The sequence below is a fragment of the Nicotiana tabacum genome, chromosome 21 (genome assembly GCF_000715075.1).
Source record: "Nicotiana tabacum cultivar K326 chromosome 21, ASM71507v2, whole genome shotgun sequence".
NCBI lineage: Eukaryota > Viridiplantae > Streptophyta > Magnoliopsida > Solanales > Solanaceae > Nicotiana > Nicotiana tabacum.
Window position 1 is genome coordinate 99,441,380 of NC_134100.1, and position 22,150 is coordinate 99,463,529.

Below are 22,150 nucleotides of genomic sequence, written 5' to 3' on the forward strand. Positions count from 1 at the left end.
AATGGTTAATGATACAATCAAGGTTGTGTCCTTCCGAGCGGACGAGGTCGGCTCGGTGACCGAGGGCTTGCGTGGAGGCGGCATTGCGACCACGGGCTTGGACGTCACTTCAACATTTCTCTGCTTTTTTCGGGTTGCTAACTCAACGGTAGAGTACTCGGCTTTTAAGTGCGGCTAGTCTCTTTTACACATATGGATGAAGTGAGGGACTCGTCCATACTCTCGGTAAAGTTTGGAAGACCACGACTGATCCTGAAAGGGAATGAATGGTAAAAATAGCATGTCGTATCAACGGAAAGTTCTGAGAATATTTCATTGTTCCTATATGGGTATAAAACCGTGTTAGAATTCTTGGAACGGAACAAAATAAAGTTGGGTCGAATGAATAAATGGATAGGGCTGCGGTTTCAATTAAATTATAGGGAAAGAAAAAGCAACGAGCTTTTGTTCTTAATTTGAATGATTCCCGATCTAATTAGACGTTAAAAATTTATTAGTGCCTGATGCGGGAAGGGTTTCATTAGCTCGTTATTTAGTACGAATCAGTGAAATGACAGAATCCATAAAGATTATTCAACAGGCTCTGGAAGGAATTCCAGGAGGGCCTTACGAAAATTTAGAAATCCGACGTTTTGACAGATTAAAAGATCCTGAATGGAATGCTTTTGAATATCGGTTTATTAGTAAAAAACCTTCCCCAACCTTTGAATTGTCGAAACAAGAACTTTATGTGAGAGTTGAAGCCCCAAAAGGAGAATTGGGAATTTTTCTCATAGGAGATCAGAGCGTTTGATTGTATCGAAAGGCCCAATGAATTGGGATTTCCCTATTGGTCCAGGTCATTTCGGGGCAAGCGGATCATTTATGATGAAGAGGATGAGCTTCAAGAGAATGATTCGGAGTTCTTGCAGAGTGGAACCATGCAGTACCAGACACGAGATAGATCTTCCAAAGAACAAGGCCTTTTTCGAATAAGCCAATTCATTTGGGACCCTCTACTGGCGCAGGTGCTATCCGAGAACAATTAGCCGATCTAGATTTACGAATTATTATAGAGAATTCGTTGGTAGAATGAGTCTCGCGAAGCCGGTCAACGGTAGCCTAAGAGCAAGTCAAAACTACGAGAAGGGCGCGAGAAGTTTTGTGAAGGTAGAGAGAGATTTAAAAATCAGACTTCAAGTTGGTGTGCCGCGTGTTAAGAAGGCAGAGACCGCCCCAGGCTTCGCCCTAATTCCCATCTAAGGTTGAATAAGATTATATTAGTCTCGCTAAATTCGTTCTCGAATGATTCATCGATGGAATTAGGCCTAGGTCTATGAAAATTTCTTGTGATTCCCCTTCTTTCTTCGACGAAGGCATACACGCATCGATAGGGAACCCAAAGAAGAGCTAGAAAAAGGAAAGCGGCACCTTAACTTAATAGCTCCATTTCTTGTTCCTGAGCGGAAGGTACGCTCAGCCCCTGATACATTGCTATTTCTTAATCCTTGCGGCCAGGAATAATGAGTCGGTTGGCTGTTAGAGTATAGCCTCTCTCGGGGTTAGCGATAAGAGTACACCGGCCCGTGTGGTAGCGGGCGAACTCCTCCCACTGCTTGGGAGCTTACGGTTTCATGTTCTATTTCACTCCCCGATGGGGGTTCTTTTCACCCTTCCCTCACGGTACTACTTCGCTATCGGTCACCCAGGAGTATTTAGCCTTGCAAGGTGGTCCTTGCTGATTCACACGGGATTCCACGTGCCCCATGCTACTCCCATATTGTAACTAGCATTTGCTGCTGCAGAATAAACCAATTTCAAAATGGGATAACATGCCCGATAGGTTTATCAAAGAATGACTCTGGTTATCAAATGATTGAACAACCGGGGGCTATTTCTTTGCAAAACTGTGCTCAATTTCATATGTGGCAATTCCGCCAAGATCTCTTCGTTAGTTGGGGGAAGAATCCGCCCGAATCGGATTTTTTGAGACCGTAGTAGGTAAACTTGAAGGTGAAAGAGACATAACTTTGGGCTTTGTTGATTTACTGCGTGACCTATTATCATCAACCAAGGAGAAAATATAGAATGGGCATGAGGTAATAATTCCATATTGATTCGAATTAATCCATACGCTCCCATTTTAATTCGAACGTACCAACTAGTTATGAAATCGGATTGATAGCCTCCACCCGTGTTCTAGCTCGTTGGAGAGATTTATCGTTCTCGCTCGGGAGCCAAAACGAACACGCCTGCTACCTACTGTACTGGACCTTCGATCTCTTCCTGAGCAGCTTGCGTGCGCTGTTGGCGGAGCTACTTCTTCTTACTGGATGCCCGGTGCCCACCAAAGCACAGACTCTACTCACCCACTACTGGACTAGTCTACGGGCTGGTGAGACTATTACACTACAGATTGATGGACTTACTAATTTGCTGACTGATTCAAGGAGTTAAGACTGGCGGTTCGGTGATCGAGCGAAGGCTTGGTTCCTCCCTCGCTGTACCGAGGGAAGCCTTTCCCACTTCATCTCTTATATATATATATTATTATATAATGTAGATGATGATTGATTGAAGGGGGAGACTTTAACACTATTAGATTCCCGGATGAGAGATTAGGGTGTCACATGATTTCGAGGGCCATGGAGGAGTTTTCTGACTTCATCAATGATCACTGTCTCATTGATCTTCCTCTGTCAGGGGAAAGGTTTACTTGGGCCAGGGCGGAGGATTCAAACTCAAGGTCTAGACTTGATAGATTCCTGATATCGCCCTCATTGGATGAGTTGGTGCCGAATGTGCTGCAGATTCCTTTACCTAGGCTGACTTCGGATCATTTGCCTATCTTGCTAGATGGATGCAGAGGTAGGGGGTGCGTGCTCCCTTCCGATTCGAGAACATGTGGTTGAAAGTGCCAGGATTTGATGACAAAGTGAAAGAATGGTGGACAAGCTACGGGGTATCAGGGTCACCCTCATTCCGTCTTTCGAAGAAACTCAAATTGCTTAAGGGAGATACTATTAGGTGGAATAAGGAGGTTTTTGGGAGGGTAGAGGTTAAAATGAGGGAGCTTATACATGAATTGAGGGATTTACAGAGAGGGGAAGGGGCGAGGGAGCTAGATGAATCTGAGAAAGCGAGATTGGGGGAGGTTAAGAGTGAAATAATCGAGTTAGTAATAGCTCAGGAGACTAGTTGGCGGCAAAAATCTAGGGCGCTCTGGTTAAATGAGGGGGATTCAAATACCAAGTTTTTCCACAGGGTTGCGGTTGCAAATCGAAGGAGAAACTTCATAGAGTCCTTAGTTGTGCATGGGTGAGGATTGAGGGAGAAGAGGAGGTAAAAGGGGCGATAGTGGGGTTTTATGAGAACTTATACAAAGAGGAAGTTAGTTGGAGGCCTACTTTGGGGGAATAGAGTTCAACCACATAGTGGAGGGAGACATCGAGTGGCTAGAAAGGGCTTTCGAGGAGGAGGAGGTGCACGAGGCTGTGTCGAGTTGTGCTGGTGATAAGGCCCCCGGGCCTGATGGTTTCTCCTTGGCTTTCTTCCAGCTCTGTTGGGACACCATTAAGGGGGAGTTGATGGAAGTCATTGAATACTTCCACGTGAATGGTGTTTTCGAGAGAAATATCAATGCTTCTTTTATTACTATTGTGCCTAAGAAAGAAGGTGCATCTTGTATGAGAGACAACAGGCCTATCAGTCTCGTGGGGAACATTTACAAAATTATTTCTAAAGTGCTCTCCAACAGACTCAGGAAGGTTCTTGACGTGTCTGTTTCGTCCTCCCAGAATGCGTTTGTGGAAGGTAGACAGATCCTGGATGCTGCGTTGGTGGCAAACGAACTAGTAGACTCCAGAAGGAAAAATAGGGAACCCGGCTTACTGTGCAAGTTGGACCTTGAGAAGGCTTTCGACCATGTCAATTGGGAGTTCCTGGATTTCATTATGATACGGATGGGGTATGAGGAAAGATAGAAGGGATGGATCAAGTTTTGCATTTCCTCAGTCAGATTCTTTGTCCTGGTTAATGGTAGCCAGTGTGGTTTCTTTGGCAGCTCCAGGGGCCTCAGGCAAGGTGACCCCCTATCCCCCATGCTATTCTTTCTAGTGGATGCTCTGAGTAAAATGATGGATCGTGCTGCGGGCGGAGGCTTCTTGAGAGGATTCTCAGCTCCGATCGGGGTGCTCAGTGCCCGAAGAGTCTCTCATTTGCTTTTTGCGGATGACACCCTGATTTTCTGTGATGCCGATATGGATCAGTTGACCTGCCTGAAGCAAGTCCTGCAGTGGTTTCAGATAGTATCAGGACTCAAAATCAACATCGGCAAGTGCGAGATTTTCCCGGTGGGTGAGGTTGCTAACATTGATGCTTTGTCTCATGTCCTCAGATGTAAGTTGGGTTCTCTTCCCACCACTTACCTGGATCTACCATTGGGCACTTCGCATAAAGATACTACGGTTTGGAATCCAGTGATTGAAAGGGTTGAAAAAATATTAGCAGGCTGGCAGAAACGGTACTTGTCAAAAGGCGGTAAGGAAGTGCTTATCCAAAGCACTTTGTCGAGTATCCCTACCTTTTACTTGTCCCTGTTGCAAGCTCCAGTGAGCATCACAGATAAATTAGAGCGGATTCAAAGGAATTTTCTTTAGGATACGGCGGATGGAACTAGAAAGTTTCATCTATCGAATTGGCAGACAGTCACTTCCCCAAAGAAGTGGGGTGGACTTGGAGCAAAAGATCTTAGGGTATTCAATAGAGCTTTGCTGGGGAAGTGGTTGTGGAGATTCGGGGTAGAAGAGCATGCTCTATGGAAGAAGGTCATAGTAGAAAAGTACGATTCAACGGGAGGGGGTTAGAGGACCAAGGCAATCACAACACCGTTCGGGTGTGGCATGTGGAGGAGCATCATGAAGAACTGGGAAGCCTTCAATGGCAACATCACTTACAAGGTGGGAGATGGAAGGAGAATTAGCTTTTGGAATCACAGGTGGTATGGAGAGGATACTCTGAGGGTCTCCTTCCCCGACGTCTTCAGAGTTTCAAACCAGAAGGAACTGATGGTCCAACAGATTCGCAAGGAGCATGAAAGGGGGGGTGGGGGGGTTAGTATGGGACCTCTCTTTTAGAAGGAACATGCAAGATTGGGAGATTGCAGAGCTCCAAGATTTGTTGGCACTGCTATACAGGCAAGAAAGGCCCCATCTATCTTGTGATTCTTGGAGATGGGGGTTGCGTGGCGATGGTTTGTTCACTGTAAAGTCCTTTTACCAGAGTATGTTAGTGAGAGAGGAGGCTACTTTTCCATACTCCTCGATCTGGATCCCTAAGGCGCCAACGAAGGTGTGCTTCTTTGCATGGCTAGCGGCTAGGAGAGTGATCTTGACTGCTGAAAATCTGCGAAAGAGAGGAATTACACTTGTTAGTTGGTGCTACATGTGTAAAAGCTCAGGGGAAAAAGTTGATTACCTTCTGTTGCATTGCCTTGTTTCCTCGGGTTTGTGGAGGGCAATCCTAAATCTTTTTGGTGTTCAATGGGTGATGCCAAGCAGTGTAAAGGATATGCTATATAGCTGGGCCGATTTCCGCAGAAGAAGCAAGCAAAAGGCGTGGAAGTTCGCCCCATTAGCTCTCATGTGGATAGTTTGGGGAGAGAGAAATATGAGAGTTTTTTTAGGGGATTGAGTCTTCTTTTTCACAACTTAAGAATAGCCTTTTATCTTTGATCGCTTTTTGGTGCACCCATATAGCACCTACTTGTGTAGAAGATTGGACGTCTTTTGTAGAGAATCATGTTCTGATGTAAATTCTCTACTTTTTGGTATACTTCTTGTATACGGGAGTTTTTTTCTCCCTTTTGATTAATACAATTTACCTTATCAAAAAAAATTATTGTAATAATAAATTTAGACAAGTAAGAGAATTAGTGGCATTAGTGTTAGAGCTTGTTGCTTGTCAGACTGCACATGATGTACCACGTGCGGTCTTCAGAGTCACAAGATAAGAATTTTGGTACATAAAATTTTTGTAAACAACTTTGCAAACATTTTTGAAGTACTAAGGAGTATGTTTTTGGAACACCTTTTTTCTTTAATACTTACTATAGTATATTGTTTAGCTAGAAATTTCATGGAGAACAGCATCTGGTATGGGGTGTTCAAGGAAAAACTGAAGAACCCAACCGGTGTGTTCCTGTTCCAGAGAACGGCCATCCATTTAAGAGTCAAGACCATCAAATGGGTATTCTATGAACTACGCGAAGAGAAAGCGACACATGCCATGGCTGCAGACACTGACTAGCAAATGATGCCATACCGGATCGCCCTAGATACAGAATAGGGGAAGTACACAAATAGCCACTTTTAGGACCCTATCTAAAGAGCAATTGGAAGTTGAGGCTCAGATCTGCTTGAAATGGGGCAAAGAGAAAGCGACAACACCATGGCTGCAAAAGAACCGGTTGCTTGTGAAAGAGAAGCCCCAATCACAAACCATCCGGATTTGCCATGCCAAGATACGGGTTGGATTCTCCATACCTCAGCCCAGATTAGCACTATTATCACTGCCTCTTCTGGAAAATGTTAACTTTTCCAGAATAGCCTGTTTGGACAACTTCAGCAACGTGTGTCTAATAAACACAGTTTGGCTCGAGTTCAGGTAATCAATAGAACCCCCCTTAGTCAGGTGTCGAAATGAAAATTTCTGGCAAGTTTGAGGGGCCGTCGATGTATTCAGCCATTTTAAAAAGACTTGAAGCTTAGATAAGTAATTGATCTCAGGCAATGAGTTCTTTGACACTGCCATGGCTGCAAACCCTATAATACGGACCGCCTCGCCAAGATACAGGCCTGAAACTACAATGCCAGGTTCCTATGATCAATAACAATCAATCATCACAGCTCCGTCATTTTCCTTTTCAATGTTTCTGCTGTTGCTTTGCAATAGACTGCAGCCTGTGAGGAACATAGATTAACAGTAACAGAAAACAGAGAGAAAATAATCAAAATAGTTCTCAATGTATGGCGTTGGGTTAAACACACACACACATAATCAACAACAGTTGTTTTTTAGAACTAAAACACACACACACACATATAATCGACACCAATTGTTTTTTAGAACTAAATTAAACTAGAAATTGTAGGCATGCCGGAGATGGTCAACCACCCTAAACGATCCCTTTTTTCCCCAATTGCCTCATTCTTTTAGCTAGAAGTTTGATGGAAATAGCGGCAAGGTTTCAAGAAAAACTGAATAACCCAAATGGGTTTCACCAAACAAGAGATGCTGGGTTCAAGTCCCCAAAAGTCCAGATCTTGGTTCGAGTCCCGGGAAGTCCAGATGTACTAGTTGGAAGTTGAGGCTCAGATCTGTGTAAAATGGGGCAAAGAGAAGACGACAACACGCCATGGCTGCAATATAACCGGTTTGCCCTACCAAGATACGGGTCGGATTGTCTTCAACCCCGATTTATCAGCCCAGATTAGCAATATCATCACTGCCTCTTTGGAAAGATGGGAACTTTTCCGTAGTAGGCGTTTGGACAATTTCAGGCAATTTTTGACAAGCCATAGCCAAGATTAGAGGATATCTGGCTTAAGCTCAGAGAGGTCAGAAACCATGTACTAGTATTTCTGAAGAGGGTTGTTGGTTTTTTATTGATGAAGAAATCATAGGCCAAACAGAGGAGGCAACCACCCTCCAAGAATTCCCTTTTCTCTCTGGTGGCATCATTCATCTTACTGGGCTGAACCTCCATTTTTGTGTAGTACAACATTCTATTTATAAGAGAGAATCTAATGGAAGCCTGTAGTCAAGAAAATAACCCTCCTTTTCTATGCTTTTTTGCTGCTTTGCTTGAAAAGACAACCACGCAGGAGCACAATATTAACAAGTATTAACAAATAGAGAGACAGATGCATGCATACTCAGAAAGGGCTGTTCGTTTGGAGCAACATAGAAATCCTTGGCATGCCGGAGATGGTCAATCACCCTGAAATCACCATATTTCTCCAATTGCCTCATTTTTGAGCTAAAAATTAGACGGAGAACTGCATATGATAATTGGGTGTTCAAGAAAAAACTGAAGAACCCAACAGTGTTTTCCAGTTCAGAGAACGACCATCCATTCAAGACCATCAAATGGTTGTCATAACTTTTAGGGCTCAGATTCTTTCTTTTTATGAACCTGCAAAGAGAAAGGGACCACGCCATGGCTGCAGACACCGGTTTGCAGATGATGCCATACCAGGTCGCCCCGTCAAGATACGGGTCGTATTTTCTCAAATCTAGTGAAGGTGATGGTCCAAAAAGAAAGAAGCAAATCATCATAGCCCAGTATTAAAAGTGGCTACCCTGTGTGTCATTTCTACCTTGTTCTAAATACAAGGGGTCATAAAATCGCTATTTGTGCAAATCAGCTGTTGTAGCAGCAGAAAAGAGCTTTAAGCCAATCCAAACACCCCCATAGTCCCTTTTCTTATCTTTTTCCTTTCTTTTTTCTCATGAAAGGGTTGTTTTTTTATGAATGGAGAATGCATGGACATAGCAGAGAGGGGCAACCACCCTTTACAGAAAATCCCATCTCTCTAATGTCTCATTCTTTTTCTCGAAGGGCCGCCGCGTAGCATTATCATCACATCGTTAAATTCTCCCTGTTCTTACATTGATTTCTTGCTGTTTGGTTCATAAAACAGCCAAATAGCAGCACGAACAGGAGAAACAGAAGAAATTCCAGTAGCAACAACAACGACGACGACAATCTGGGTATCTAGAAAAGATCTGTTTTTAACACATATATACCATGTTTCTCCGGATATATATAACATGGGTTTCCACTCGAAGAGGTCCTGAGTTCGAGTCCTGAAACATCCAGATGGACTGTTTGGAAATTGAGGCTCAGATATGAATAAAATGGGGCAAAGAGAAGGTGATCACGCCATGCCTGCAAAGAACCGGTTGCATGTGAAAGAGAAGCCACAATCACAAACCATCCGGGTTTGCCATGCCAAGGTACAGGTCAGATTTTCTCCATGCCCCAAATTTCAGAGTAGACTAGCAATATCATCACTGCCTCTTTCGAAAAATGGGAACTTTTCCATAGTTCTAGTAGGCGTTAGCACAAGTTCAAAAGTCCTCATCAAACAAACAGAACCTTCAGATCGGGGGATGTTTTGGACCAAAAACATTGTCTTAAGCTCAAAAGAAATAGTACCACTGCTATCAACAATACTTGCCTGCTTTCTTCTTCTGAAGAGGGTTGTTGCTTTGGTAGATGGAGAAATCATAGGCCAAGCAGAGAGGGAAACCACCCTCCATGAAATTCCTTTTTCTCCCAGTTGGCCTCATTCTTCATACTGGGCTGGAGTTCCATTTTGCTGTAGACTGCAAGAACCTGTAATTTATAATTAAATTAGTGGTGAGACCGAAACAGACACATAATACATATACACACATATACCTATGCAAAAAGAGCTGTTTGTTTGAGCAAAGAAGAAATCATAGGCATGCCGGAGATGGTCAACCACCCTGAAACATTCCCCATTTTTCTCCGATTCCCTCATTCTTTTGAGCTAAAATGAACTGGATTTTCATCTGAGGTTCTGGGTTTTACTCGAAGGGGAGCCGTGGAGCACCAATAAAGTTGTCTCCGCGTGACCTATAGATCATGGGTTCGAGCCGTGAAATCAGCCACACAGGAAAGGGCTGCCTACATTACACCCCTGACCCTGCGTGAATGCACGATGCTTCGTGCACCGGGGTGCTGTTCTGGGTTCAGATCCTGGAAAGTCCACAGTGACTCATTGGAAGTTGAGGCTCAGATCTGTATAAAATGGGGCAAAGAGAAGACGACAACACCATGGCTGCAAAATGAACAAATTGAATGATCCTGGTTTGCCACGCCAAGATACAAGTCCGGCTTTCTCCATGCCCCAAATAACAGCCCAGATTAAGCAATATCATCACTGCCTCGCGGAAAAATGGAAACTTTTCCCTAGAAATTTGGACAGTTTCAAGACACATAAATTGGAACATAGGGTGTACCAATGCTATCAGCATCACATCAATGGCAACAGAAAATTGCATGGTGTAGCTCAGTTGGTTAGAGCGTGTGGCTGTTAACCACAAGGTCGAATGTTCAATCCCTTCCTATAGCATTTCCAATCATTTATGCCCAGGGATTGAGCATAGTCGATAAATTGATTTGGCTTTACATGGAATCAGAAAAATTTCTATCCATATATCTATCTATCAACAACAGTCAATGAGAAAGCAAAGTGCTTTTGGTTTTGAAATCATGGGCTTACCAGAGAAGAAAGAGTACCCATCTTCTCTGGCACCTCATTCTTTTGGTCCGAAACTTGAGCTAAAATTTGGACCAAACATTAACAGATTTCAAAGAACAAGAGGACCCGGGTTCGATTCCCTGAAATTTGAGGCTCAGATCTGCATTTTGATCAGGCAACCAAACCATGGCTGCAAAATCACCCGTCCATTTCCCAAGCAAAAATACGGATTGGATTGTCTCAATGCCCAATTTCGTCAGCCTAGAAATTGAACATCCCAGCCTCTAAACTCAAAATGAGGAAAACGAAACATGCCAAAAACACACACACAGAGATGCAAGTTTATGGCTGAAGCTGCTGATTGAAAACATATGAAGATTAAGCATTAATGCATTGCTTTTACATGATCAGGCCGAGTATTTCATGAACAAGGGCTGTTGGTTTAGCTGCTAAAGAAAATCATTGGCACAAACAGAGAGGGACAACCACTCTTAGAAGAAAATCCCTTCCCTCTATTAGCCTCAATTCTCTCTCTAGGCTGACTTGTCATGGTGAATGTAGCATGTCTGACTTCAGATCAGAAGGTTGCGTGTTAGATTCACGTAGGGTTCAAATTGCCAATCATTAGGGTCCCAAACATTTTGTATTAGACTGGCATGAGCTTTAGATGAAGTTACATGGAGAGTGAGGATTAATATAGGCTTGAGGCGCAGTTGTTGTTGTTGTATACCAAAGACACCCTAAGAGAATTTGAGGCTCGGATCTTTTGAGGAAAATAAGACGAAAATGAAGACATCGCCATGGCTGCAAACACCGGTTGAATGACACAAAAATCATTTGCCATCCGGGTTGCCCTGCCAAGATACACGTCCATTTGTTTTCTTTTTTTATTCATTTGCTCAGAGAAAGAACAAAGTCACCGCCATGGCTGCAATTCTGGATTGCCCAGCCAAGATACAGTTTCATTAGATCCCAAGCCTGACTTAAGATATTTTTCATCAGAATTGCTATGTTAACAGGTGGTAGTGGAGTAAGCAGCTAAGAAGCAGCCTAAGACGGCAAGAACATATACATGCATATTAATACTGCCCGAATTTGACCTCCATTTTACATCTTACCATTGGAAGGTCCAGCTAATTTCTCAAGCATACCTTTCTGGGCCTTTCATGCAGGGTTGTGAAAAGCGGTCGCTTCCTTGCTTGAAGCGAGAAGCGAAGCGAGGCGACCCTATGACCGCTTCTGCTATATGAAGCGACTCAGGTAGGCAAAAGCGTGCGCTTCCCACTAAAAAGCGAGAAGCGCTGAAACGAAGCGAGGCAACCGAAGCGAGCGCTTCTGAGTTTTAAACACCTGTCAACCTATTTAATTTAAAAAGGTGTTCTTTTATTAAAACGTACAACCAGCAGCAACAGAGAGAAAGAGGCGACTAGGGTTCCAAGTCTTGTACACTTTTCAACTTCAATATACGACCAGCAGCAACAGGTATGTGATTTCTCCTTCTCCTTCTCCTTCTCCTTCTCCCACTGTTTCAGCGTTCAAATAGCAGCGAAATGCTGGCGAATTTTTTTTTTCCCTTCGGTTCTTCTTTCTCAATCTTCTCCTCTTCGTTGAAATGCTGTCCAGTTCTTCTTTCACTGTTTTATGCTGCCCAGTATTTATTTTAATTTTTTTTTTTTAAATTCCGCTTCACTTCAAAAAAGCGAGCACTTCGCTTCTCGTTGTCGCTTTTCCTTGCTTCACGCTCTTCACAACACTGCTTTCATGCAAATGACAATATAAAGAACACACAAACTTCTAATCAAGAAAACCAGTTAGAGCAACCTTTATTTCCTTCTAGCAATGGAGAGGTTAAACAAGAAGCCAATGTGAACTTAAAGTAGGCTTCAGGCACTGAATTCAAGTCCAACATCTTGTTCAACATGTCTTTCACTTTCCTTTAGATTTGGGTTTGCAGGAAAAGCAACAACTTTCTATTTATATATCTATCTTTCAACCACATTCACTGAGATAGCAAAGTGTTTTTGGATTGAAATCTCTGAGAAGAAAAGGTACCCATCTTTATGTGATACCTCATTTGTTTGAACTTTGATCTTTAGCTAGAGTTAGAATTTCAAAGCACAAGAGGTCCCAAGTTTGATTCCCAGAAATCTAAGGCTCATATACTGAATTTTGCCCGAACAAAGAAAATGCAAACAGGCCATGGCTGCAAAATCACCGGTTGCATGCAAAAGAGACTAATAGAGAGCCTCAAATGCAGGCCATCCGGGGATTTGCCAGGCCAAGATACGGGTCAGATTGTCCTCAATGCCCGATTTTGTTAGCCCTGAAAGTGAGAGATTATTATCACTGCCTCTTTGTTACAATTACTCAAAAGGAGGAAACAGAAACACACACACACACACACACAGATCTATGGCTGAAGCTGCAGACTGAATAGCTGTTTGTATTTCATGAACAAGGGCTGTTGGTTAAGTAGCTAAAGAAAATCATTGGCACAACAGAGAGGGGCAGCCACCCTTGACGGAAAATCCCTACTCTCTCTTAACCTCATTTCACTTTCTCGGCTGAATTTTTTTTTGGAAAATTCTTGGTTCCATCCTGAAAATTTCCCAACTTTTCTTTTCTCATATGGATACATCGGTAACCAAATACTGATTTCATCATGATAAATATTTCCAACATACCAAAGACAAACAGTAAAATTGAGGCTCAGATCTATTGATAAAACAAGAAAATAACGTCATCGCATGACTGCAAACCGATTGCATGACATAAAATCACTAGCATCCGAGTTGCCCCGCCAAGATATGGGTCCGTTTATTTCTCTTTCCCATTGTTTTGCGCAGAAAAGAAGAAAGCATCATCACAGCCTCAGTTTCTTTTTTTTCTTTCCCCCCTTTTTTTGGGGGGGGGGGGGAGGAGTTGAAGAGATGAATTTAGTAAAACTAAACATAAGGACCATTTGAGTCAAAACCTTACAACAAGAACCAGTGTACCAATGGCTGAGTGGTTAATGTTAGGACAAAAATTTCAACAGGGTGTTAATGCAATTTCCCTGAGATTTAAAAAGCTGTTTGATATTTTCTTTTTTTCCATATGAGAAGTCACTGGACTTGGAGAGGGGGCAATCACCCTTGTAGACTCCTCCTCTCTGCAAGCCTCATTCTTCTTTATCTATCATCTGCATGTGGCAAAGCTAAGTCTTCTAGAGCACCAACCCTTCTACTTTTTCCCTCTGATGAATACTTATTTACTGCTTAGCTTAAAATAGAAGGGTGTTTTGGTCTAGTGCTACATAAATTTGAGGCTCAGATTTTGCATTTTGATCGGGAAAAGTGAAGGGAACCACGCCATGGCTACAAAATTACCAGTTGCATGCACAAGAGGGGATTTGTCAGGCCAAGATACAGGTCAGATTGTCTCAATGCCTGATTTTGTCAGCCCAGATACTGAAACATTATTATCATCAGTCATCACTGCCTCTTTTTTAACCTGATATTTCCCAACTTTCTTCTTCTCAAAGGTACATATCAGTAACTAAACACTGATTTCATCATAGAGAAACATTTTCCTTCATACCAAAGAGACCTCTTTAAAAACAATATAATACAATGGGTAACAACCATCCAAACAAGCTATTAAGAGTGAGGCTCAGATCTGTCTATAAGACAAGAGAATACTCGCCATCCGGGTTGCACTGCCAAGATACGGGACCCTGTATTTCTCTTGCTCATTGATTTACTCAGATAAAGAAGAGAAGTAAGTATCATCACCGCCTCAGTTTCTTTTTCTTTTTTGGTGAGGAGTTGCAGAGACGAATTTAGTACAACTCCAAAACTTAATGACCATTTTGAGTCAAAAAACCTTAAAACAAGAACCACAGTATCATTGGCCGAGTGGTTAAATTTGTGTACAATTTCCCTGAGATTCAAGGGGCTGGTTGATTTTTTTTTTTCATATGACAGCAGCTACTGGAAATGCAGAGAAGGGCAACAATCCTCGAAGAACTCCTCTCTCCAAGTCTCCTCTCTTTTCTCTGAGGTTTTGTGACCGCTTATTCTGTCTCAAAGTCACTCCTTTAAAGTAGCAATATTTCTAATTTTGCCCTCTGGTGAAAACTTATTTACTGCTTGATATTGCAATAGTTTAGCCTCGTCATTCCCATAATTGGCAGTTTGCTGACGAAAGGGCTGTAAATTTTTCTCTTTCTAACAAAGGTAAAGAAATATTCATTGGCTAAATAGAACTTCGGACAAAGAGAATAACCACCCTTAGAAAATCTCAACCTTTCTCGATTTCCATAAAAAGCCTCATTCTTTGAACACAAACAGATACCTGGGAGTCTCAGATTCACCTTAACATAAGCTAAACCATGACATGGCTGCAAGCTTAAGAAGACTATCAAACGGTTGTCATAGACTTTAGGGCTCAGATTTTGCTGTATATGAAACTGCAAAGAGAAAGAGACTCACACCATGGTTGCAAGACACCGGTTTGCAAATGGATGTCATACCGGGTCGGGCCGCCAAGATATGGATCGGATTTTCTCAACGCAGTAAAGTGGATAACCCAGAAAGAAGCACTCATCATCACAGCCCATTTCAGGTGATCTGCGAAGATCAACATCAGTTATGGCCTTCAAAATACAAGGTAATAAAAGTGGCTATTTGTTTAAATCAGCTGTTGTAGCAGCAGAAGCAAAAGCAGAGAATGGAAGAGTATAGTCCCTTTCACGGGGGCAGATACTCAACAGATGTTGTTTGGATGGTTTGTTTTTCGCTTTTTTTCCTCAAAGGGCTGTTGGTTTCATGAATGGAGAAATCATGGACATAGCAGAGAGTGGCAACCACCCTTTACAGAAAATCCTATCTCTCTGATGTCTCACTCGTCCTTTCTGGGCTAAATTTGGGCTAAAATTAATAGATTCCAAAGAACAAGAGTACCCAGTTTCAATGCCCAGAAATTTAAGGCTCAGATCTGCACTTTGATCTGGCAAAGAGAAGGCAACCACGCCATAGCTGCAAAATCACCAGTTGAATGCACAAGAGAGGATTTGCCAGGCCAAGATACGGGTCAGATTGTCTCAATGCCTGATTCTGTTAGCCCAGAAAGTGAGACATTATCATCACTGCCTCTTTTGTAAAATTACTCAAAATCAAGAAAAAGAAACATACACACACAAACTAGTTTCTTAAAATCAAGACTTACACGAGCCTTATTAAAAAGTCTCCACACACACTGAGGTCTATGGTTCATAGCTTCTGTTTCTGAGTATTTCATGAACAAGGGCTGTTGGTTTAGTAGCTAAAGAAAATTATTGGCACAACAGAGAGGGGCAACCACCCTTAACAGAAAATCCCTTCTCTCTCTTAATCTCATTTCTCTTTCTGGCCTGACTTCTTTTTGGAAAATTCTTGGCTTTCACCTAAAAATTTCCCAACTTTTCTCCTCGTATGGATAAATTGGTAAACAAATACTGATCCATCATGATAATATTTTCATTTTTCCATCATAGCAAAGACACCATAAGAGAAAAAATAAGGTTCAGATATGTTGAATTGAAAATATGACAAGAGAAAGAAGACAGCACCATGGCTGCAAGCACCGGTTGCATGAGAGGAGATCACTCGCCAACCGGGTTGCCCCGCAAAGATACGGGTCCCCTTATTTTCTTGCTGGATTGAGTTTCTTAGAGAAAGAAGGGAAAGACTATCATTATCATCACAGCCTCATATTTTTGTCAAGTATATGTCTATCCATCAGCTACATTCACTGAGAAAGCAGAGTGTGTTTGAATTAAATTCATGGGCACCTGAGAAGAAAAGGTACCCTTATGTGATACCTCATTGTTCTTTTCAGTAGCTTGAGCTAAAAGCTGGAGCAAACGTTAATGGATTTCAAAGCACAAAAGGCCCAAGTTCAATTCATGGAAATTTGAGGCTCAAATCTGCATTTTGCATGGACAAAGAGAAAGGCGACCACGCCATGGCTGCAAAATCACCAGTTGCATGCAAAAAAGAGAGCCTCAAATGCAGGCCATCCGGGGATTTTCCTAACCAGGATACGGGTCGGATTGTCCTCAATGCCCGATAAGTGAAATATTATTATCATCACTGCCTCAGAAGAAAATCAAAATAATTGCGGAAATATGACACTTTTTGGGTGGTCTTTAACTTTTGATCCCCGCTTGCCCCATGAGAAGAACTTCAAGGTCAAAAGTTAAAAGTGTTGCCCATGGGGTAAGTGAGGTGCAACACTTGTTAAACTTGAAGTTCTGCCCATGGGGGCAAGCGGGGGAAAAAAATTGAAGATCATCCACTTTGAGGGCTATTTGTGTGCTTCACCCTCAGAAAAAGGCTAGTTGTGCAAATTCCCCAGAAGCAACACTGAGATCTATGACAGAAGCAGTAAGAGTAAAATAAAGGCTCAGATATGTTGATAAGACAAGAGAATGAACACATCGCCATGGCTACAAACACCAGTTGCATGACACAAAGATCACTTGCCATCCGGGTCGCCCCTCCAAGATACGGGTCCCTTAATATCTCTTGCCCCGTTGGTTTTCTCAGAGAAAGAAGAGAAGACAATCATCACAGCCTCTGAATTCTCTCTCATCGGCTTTTCTACTTAAATTCAGCTAATCCAACGGGCTCTTGGTTCAACTCCTTAACATAAAGGACAATTTTCACTTGAAAAAAAACTTCACTTTTTTCCGGAATTTCACAATTCTTATGTCCAAACGCCCACTTAAAGGGTTCTTTGATTTTTGTTTCATATGAGAAGTCACTAGAGTTGCAGAGAGGGGGGCAACCACTCTTTGAAGAACTCCTCCTCTCTGCAAGCCTCCCCACTCCTCTCTGAGATTTTGTGTCTGCTTATTGCTCTTCTCAAAGTCAGACTTTTAAAGCAATTTGAGGCTCAAATTTAGCATTTTGATCGGGCAAAGTGAAGGGAACCACGCCATGGCTGCAAAAACACCGGTTGCATGCAAAAGAGAGAGCCTCAATTGCAGGCCATCCGTGTCTTTGCCAGGAAAAGATACGGGCCGGATTGTCCTCGATGCCAGATTCTGTTAACCCACACAGTGCATATTATCATCACTGCCTCACGAAAGGCTGTTTGCGCAAATTCCCCGAAAACACAGACTGAGATCTATGATTGAAGCAGTAGATTGAAGAAAATCCATGCATATGCTTCAATGATCATAGCTGTTGTTTCTGTGTATTTCATGAACAAGGGCTTTGGTTTAGCAGCTAAAAAAATCACTGGCACAAAAGAAAGGGGCAACCACTGTTACAAGAAAATCCTTCCCTCTATTAACCTCATTTCTCTTTCTGGGAAGACTATAAGGAAAATTTCCCAACTTATCTTTTCTCAAATGAATATATTAGTAACCAAACACTGATTTCATCAGGAAAAATATTTTCCATCATACCAAAGACACCCTTTTAAATAACAATACAATAGGTAACAACCATCCAAACAAGCTATAAGAGTAAAATTGAGGTTCAGATTTGTTGATAAGACGAGAGAATGAAGACATCGCCATGGCTGCAAACACCGGTAGCCATCCGGGTTGCCCCGCCAAGATATGGGTCCCTTTATTTCTCTTGCCCCAAGAAGAGAAGAAAGTATCATCTCAGCCTCAGAACTCTCTCTATTTCTCTCTTCTTTGTGAGGAGTTGTAGACATGAGTTTAGTTTAACTCCTTAACATAAAGGACCATTTGAGTCAAAATTCAGATGGTGTGAATTATTTTTCCTTGAAATTTTTCTTTTAAGAGACAAGCCATCAGAACAACATAACATTACGTAACGCCTTGGTTTATAGTTTAAAGGACAATCAAAGTTTTGTACATCAATCGACGATAAAGAATAACAATGGAAGTTATACATATCACCTTATCAAGGCACCTTTGGCTAACAAGAATTTTTTGGGGATTTTGGTCATTCTGATGCTTTATCTTAAAGTAAGGATCAGAGATCAATGTATTCCAAAATTTTGAAACACGTTTGAATCGAAGAAGAGACCACGCAGGTAACCTGCTGAGGATGCCCGTAATTATTTCCTCTTGGAAGTGAATTCCCTTTTGTGTCATCTTTGGAGTTTCTCTATTTGCTTCAATTTGAATGCTAGAGTTTCTCTTTACTTTGCAGTTGGAAGCAATGGTTGTTTGAGATTCATAGGGCTATTTGATTCTTTTTTCTAGGAGGTCACTGGAGTTGCAGAGAGGGGCAACCACCCTTGTAAAAATCCCTCCTCTCTGCAAGCCTCCTCTCTTCTCTCTGAACTTTTGTGTCTGCTTATTGCTCGTCTCAAAGTCTTTTAAAGCACCAAAACATTTAAAGGGCTGTTTGATTCTTTTTTTTTCCATATGAGAAGTCACTGGAGGCTCAGATTCGCCTTCTCTCAAGCATAAGCTAAACCTCGTCATGGCTGCAAGCTTAAGAAGCCTTAAGCTACCACGCCAAGATACGGCAAAGCTCAACCATCTGATGAGTAAAGAATGAAAATCTTCAATGCCCCATTTGAACTTATTCTCGCTAAAGAGTGGTTTGACAAACGGGAAATTTTGAGTGATCATTGGCTGCTGAGAATGCCAGAGAGGGGCAACCACTCAAAGAACTCCCCAAAACTCTCTGAATCCAGCAGCCTTGGATTGACTGAAACAGTTTCCTCCACATCAAGTACACCAAAAGTAAGATTATGGGATGAGAACTGAGGCTCAGATCTGTATTTATGCTTAGGTAAAGAAAGTCCAACCCCGCCATGGCTGCAAATACCCGAGTTGCATGCAATAAAATTACAAGCATATGTGCCATTGCCCCGCCAAGAAATGGGTCGGTACTCTCTATGCTCAATGACTAGCTAAGGATGATAGATTGTAAGATCATCACCGTCTCGATAAGGGACAATTTTGAGCTTTTTCAAGTTAAGTATGTAAATGACTTTTCGGGACAAGTTTGGGGGTAATATATGTAATTTCCCTATGTCGCATCATGTACATAATGAGGCTCAGATTTAAATTTAATTAGGCATTGGGTTTATTTGAAGGGGAGCCTTGGTATAACTAATAAGTTGTTGTCACTGTCATGTGACCAGGAGGTCACGGGTTCAAGCCGTGGAAACAGCCTCTTGTAGCCTCTTGTAGAAATGCAAGGTAAAGCTGCGTACAATAGACCCTTGTGGTCCGGCCCCGCGCATAACGAGAGCTTAGTGCACCGGGCTGCCCTTTTTTAAGCATTGGGTTTTATCAGAAACTGCCATGGCTGCAACCTCTTCGGGCTACCCCGCCAAGATACAGCTCTTATCATCTCAATGCCTAACTCAAATTGCTCAAGAGAAGCTTTATCTTCACAGCCACCATAATTCATCCTGTTTCATATAAAATAGATCCATTTTTTAATGCATACACTGTATTTTTATGCCATTGTTTACAGTGATTTCTTGCTGTTTGGTTCAAAAAACAGCACAATAGCAACAAGAAGAGAAACAGAAGATGCAGCAGCAACAAAAACAGTACGGGTATGTAAAAGGATCCAATTTTTATGCCATTTTTTTACAGATATTTAGTTTTCTCTGCCAACATACAAGCCTGTAACTATAATACCCAATTCCATTTTCTCTAAAAAATCATCATGAAAGCCTCATGATCATAACTGCTTCTTTTGCAAAATTACTCAAAATCAGGAAAAAACAAACACAAACACTAGTTTCATAAATCAAGACTTACTCACGCCTTTCAGCTAAAAATTCTACACACATACACACACTAGTTTCACAAATCAAGACTTATTCAGGCCTTTCAGCTAAAAATTCTACACACATACACACTAGTTTCATAAATCAAAACTTACACAAGCCTTTCAGCTAAAAAGTCTCCACACACACGCGCGCGCGTTTCTTAAATCAAGACTTACACAAGCCTTTCAGCTAAAAAATCCCCCCCCCCCCAGTTTCTTAAATCAAGATTTACACATGCCTTTCAGCTAAAAAGTCTCCACACATACACACACAGAGAGAGTGAGTCTATAGTTCATAGCTTCTGCTTATGAGTAATTCATGAACAAGGGCTGTTGGTTTAGTAGCTACAGAAAATCATTAGCACAAACAGAGATATTAACCTCATTTCTCTATCTAGGCTGAATTTTTTTTCCCAGGAAAATTCTTGTTTCTCACCTAAAAGGTTCCCAACTTTCTTCTTCTTAGAGGGATACATTAGTAACCAAATAAAAATTTCACCATAAAAATATTTTCAATTATATATCAAAGACACCCTTTTAAAATAACAATAAAATACAAGCAATTAAAAGTAAAATTGAGGCTCGGATCTGAAAATATCATCACTCACAGGTCACAGCCTCAGAACAAACAGTCGAAATCAGTCTTGTAAATCAGCAATAGTTTTACTTTTACCCTCTGCTGAGTGCTTATTTACTGCTTGCTATTGGGATAGTTTAGCCTCGTACATATCGAATGGAAGGGTATTTTGGTCTAAATAAGTAGGAAAACATTAGATAATTAATCCAATTTGGCTCGGCGGAAATCTTTCTTATCATGAGTTAATTAATTTGAAATACTAAGTTATGTCACTTATGGTATTTAAATATAGTGTTGGTATAGGTGCAGGCAAATTATATATAATGAATTCTTTTATCAGCATAGGAGAACTCGTATTGTATAACCCAATATAAATGTCATTTCAATTATCTAGTTTTGTGCAACTTATTTTAAGTGTTATTTTAGTTATAATATGACTTTTTTCTTATAGAAATAGATTAGAAATGTGTTGCGGTGGGATGGATAGGATCCGTCCACCCTTATTCGAGCCATGAATATTATAAAATCCTACCTATTAGGGAGCGTTTCCTCCGTAAATGGGCTTTACGCTGTGCTTATTCGGACATAGTCAGACTCCAATACGAGTACCGGACATCAGATGGATAAAACCAACCAAAGAAAAGGTTAAAAATAACATATAAGCTCCGTAAAAATAACATAGTAATATTTTTTATGAACATTTTCTTTTATTAAAACTGTTAGTGTATGAGAAATCAGTCTGTATATGTATATTTGAAAGAGAGGGAAAAGCTGAATTGTTTTTGGTGGAAATTTGAGCATCAACTTCTTAAACTTCTAATATCAAAATCCACATTTTTTTCTTTTTAAAGTAACAATTTATTGTACTTAAAAATACTTTATAAACATGGTAGAAAAACTATTTCACTTCCTCTTTCTAAACAGGGAAAAGGGCCAAATATACCCTCTACTTTCGTATATTGTCTACATTTAACCTCCGTTATATTATCGGGCCAAATTTACCCCTACAATCAGCAAACTTTTAAAAATACTCCTTTATTTGTTAAGTAATCCAAAATCTACCAAATTCTTTTTATTTAAATCACTTGTTGTTCTTCTTGCTTCATTATTTTCAAAAATTACTATTGATGTGAATGCTAAAGTTACTAGATTATATAATTATTCATAATTTTTTAATTACCAATGTACCCATTTCTCTTCTTGTAATAAATAAAATTGGTTTAGAATTTTATTTATTTTTCAATCATATACACACACCGTAGAATTTAGTGGGTCTATTTATTGTGTATTATATGCAGTTGATCATCATGTATGTGCATGTATATCCAAATATATTTTGTCATTGTCTGGTTGGTATAGAGTTCGATCGACTAACTTAAGAGTGCACATTGCTTGGGCATTTAATTAAAGCAGAGTTGAATTAGATAATATAAAGTTTCCGAGGAACTTCAACTCCAGTCATTAATACTTACAAAGTCTCCATACATTTGGTGCAACGAATTCATTAAAATTGGGATGTTGTAAATACTTTTAGAATTTAGAAAAGCTACCTAGTTTAG

General features: G+C 41.1%; 1 protein-coding gene across 9 annotated transcripts in view; it reads right to left on the bottom strand.

The window, feature by feature from the left end:
• Window positions 1-20,731, bottom strand: part of LOC107813732 (uncharacterized) — a 33,164-nt gene extending 12,433 nt beyond the window's left edge. Inside the window, exons 1-2 of one of the 9 annotated variants that reach the window (XM_075242535.1) lie at window positions 20,623-20,731; window positions 9,222-9,379 (exon numbers count right to left, since the gene is read on the bottom strand). In XM_075242535.1, coding sequence (XP_075098636.1) covers window positions 9,222-9,272 — 51 coding nt within the window. In that variant the 5' untranslated portion in view covers window positions 9,273-9,379; window positions 20,623-20,731. The other 8 variants (XM_075242531.1, XM_075242534.1, XM_075242532.1 and 5 more) reach the window with 8 other exon arrangements.
• Between the last annotated feature and the right edge of the window lie 1,419 nt (window positions 20,732-22,150).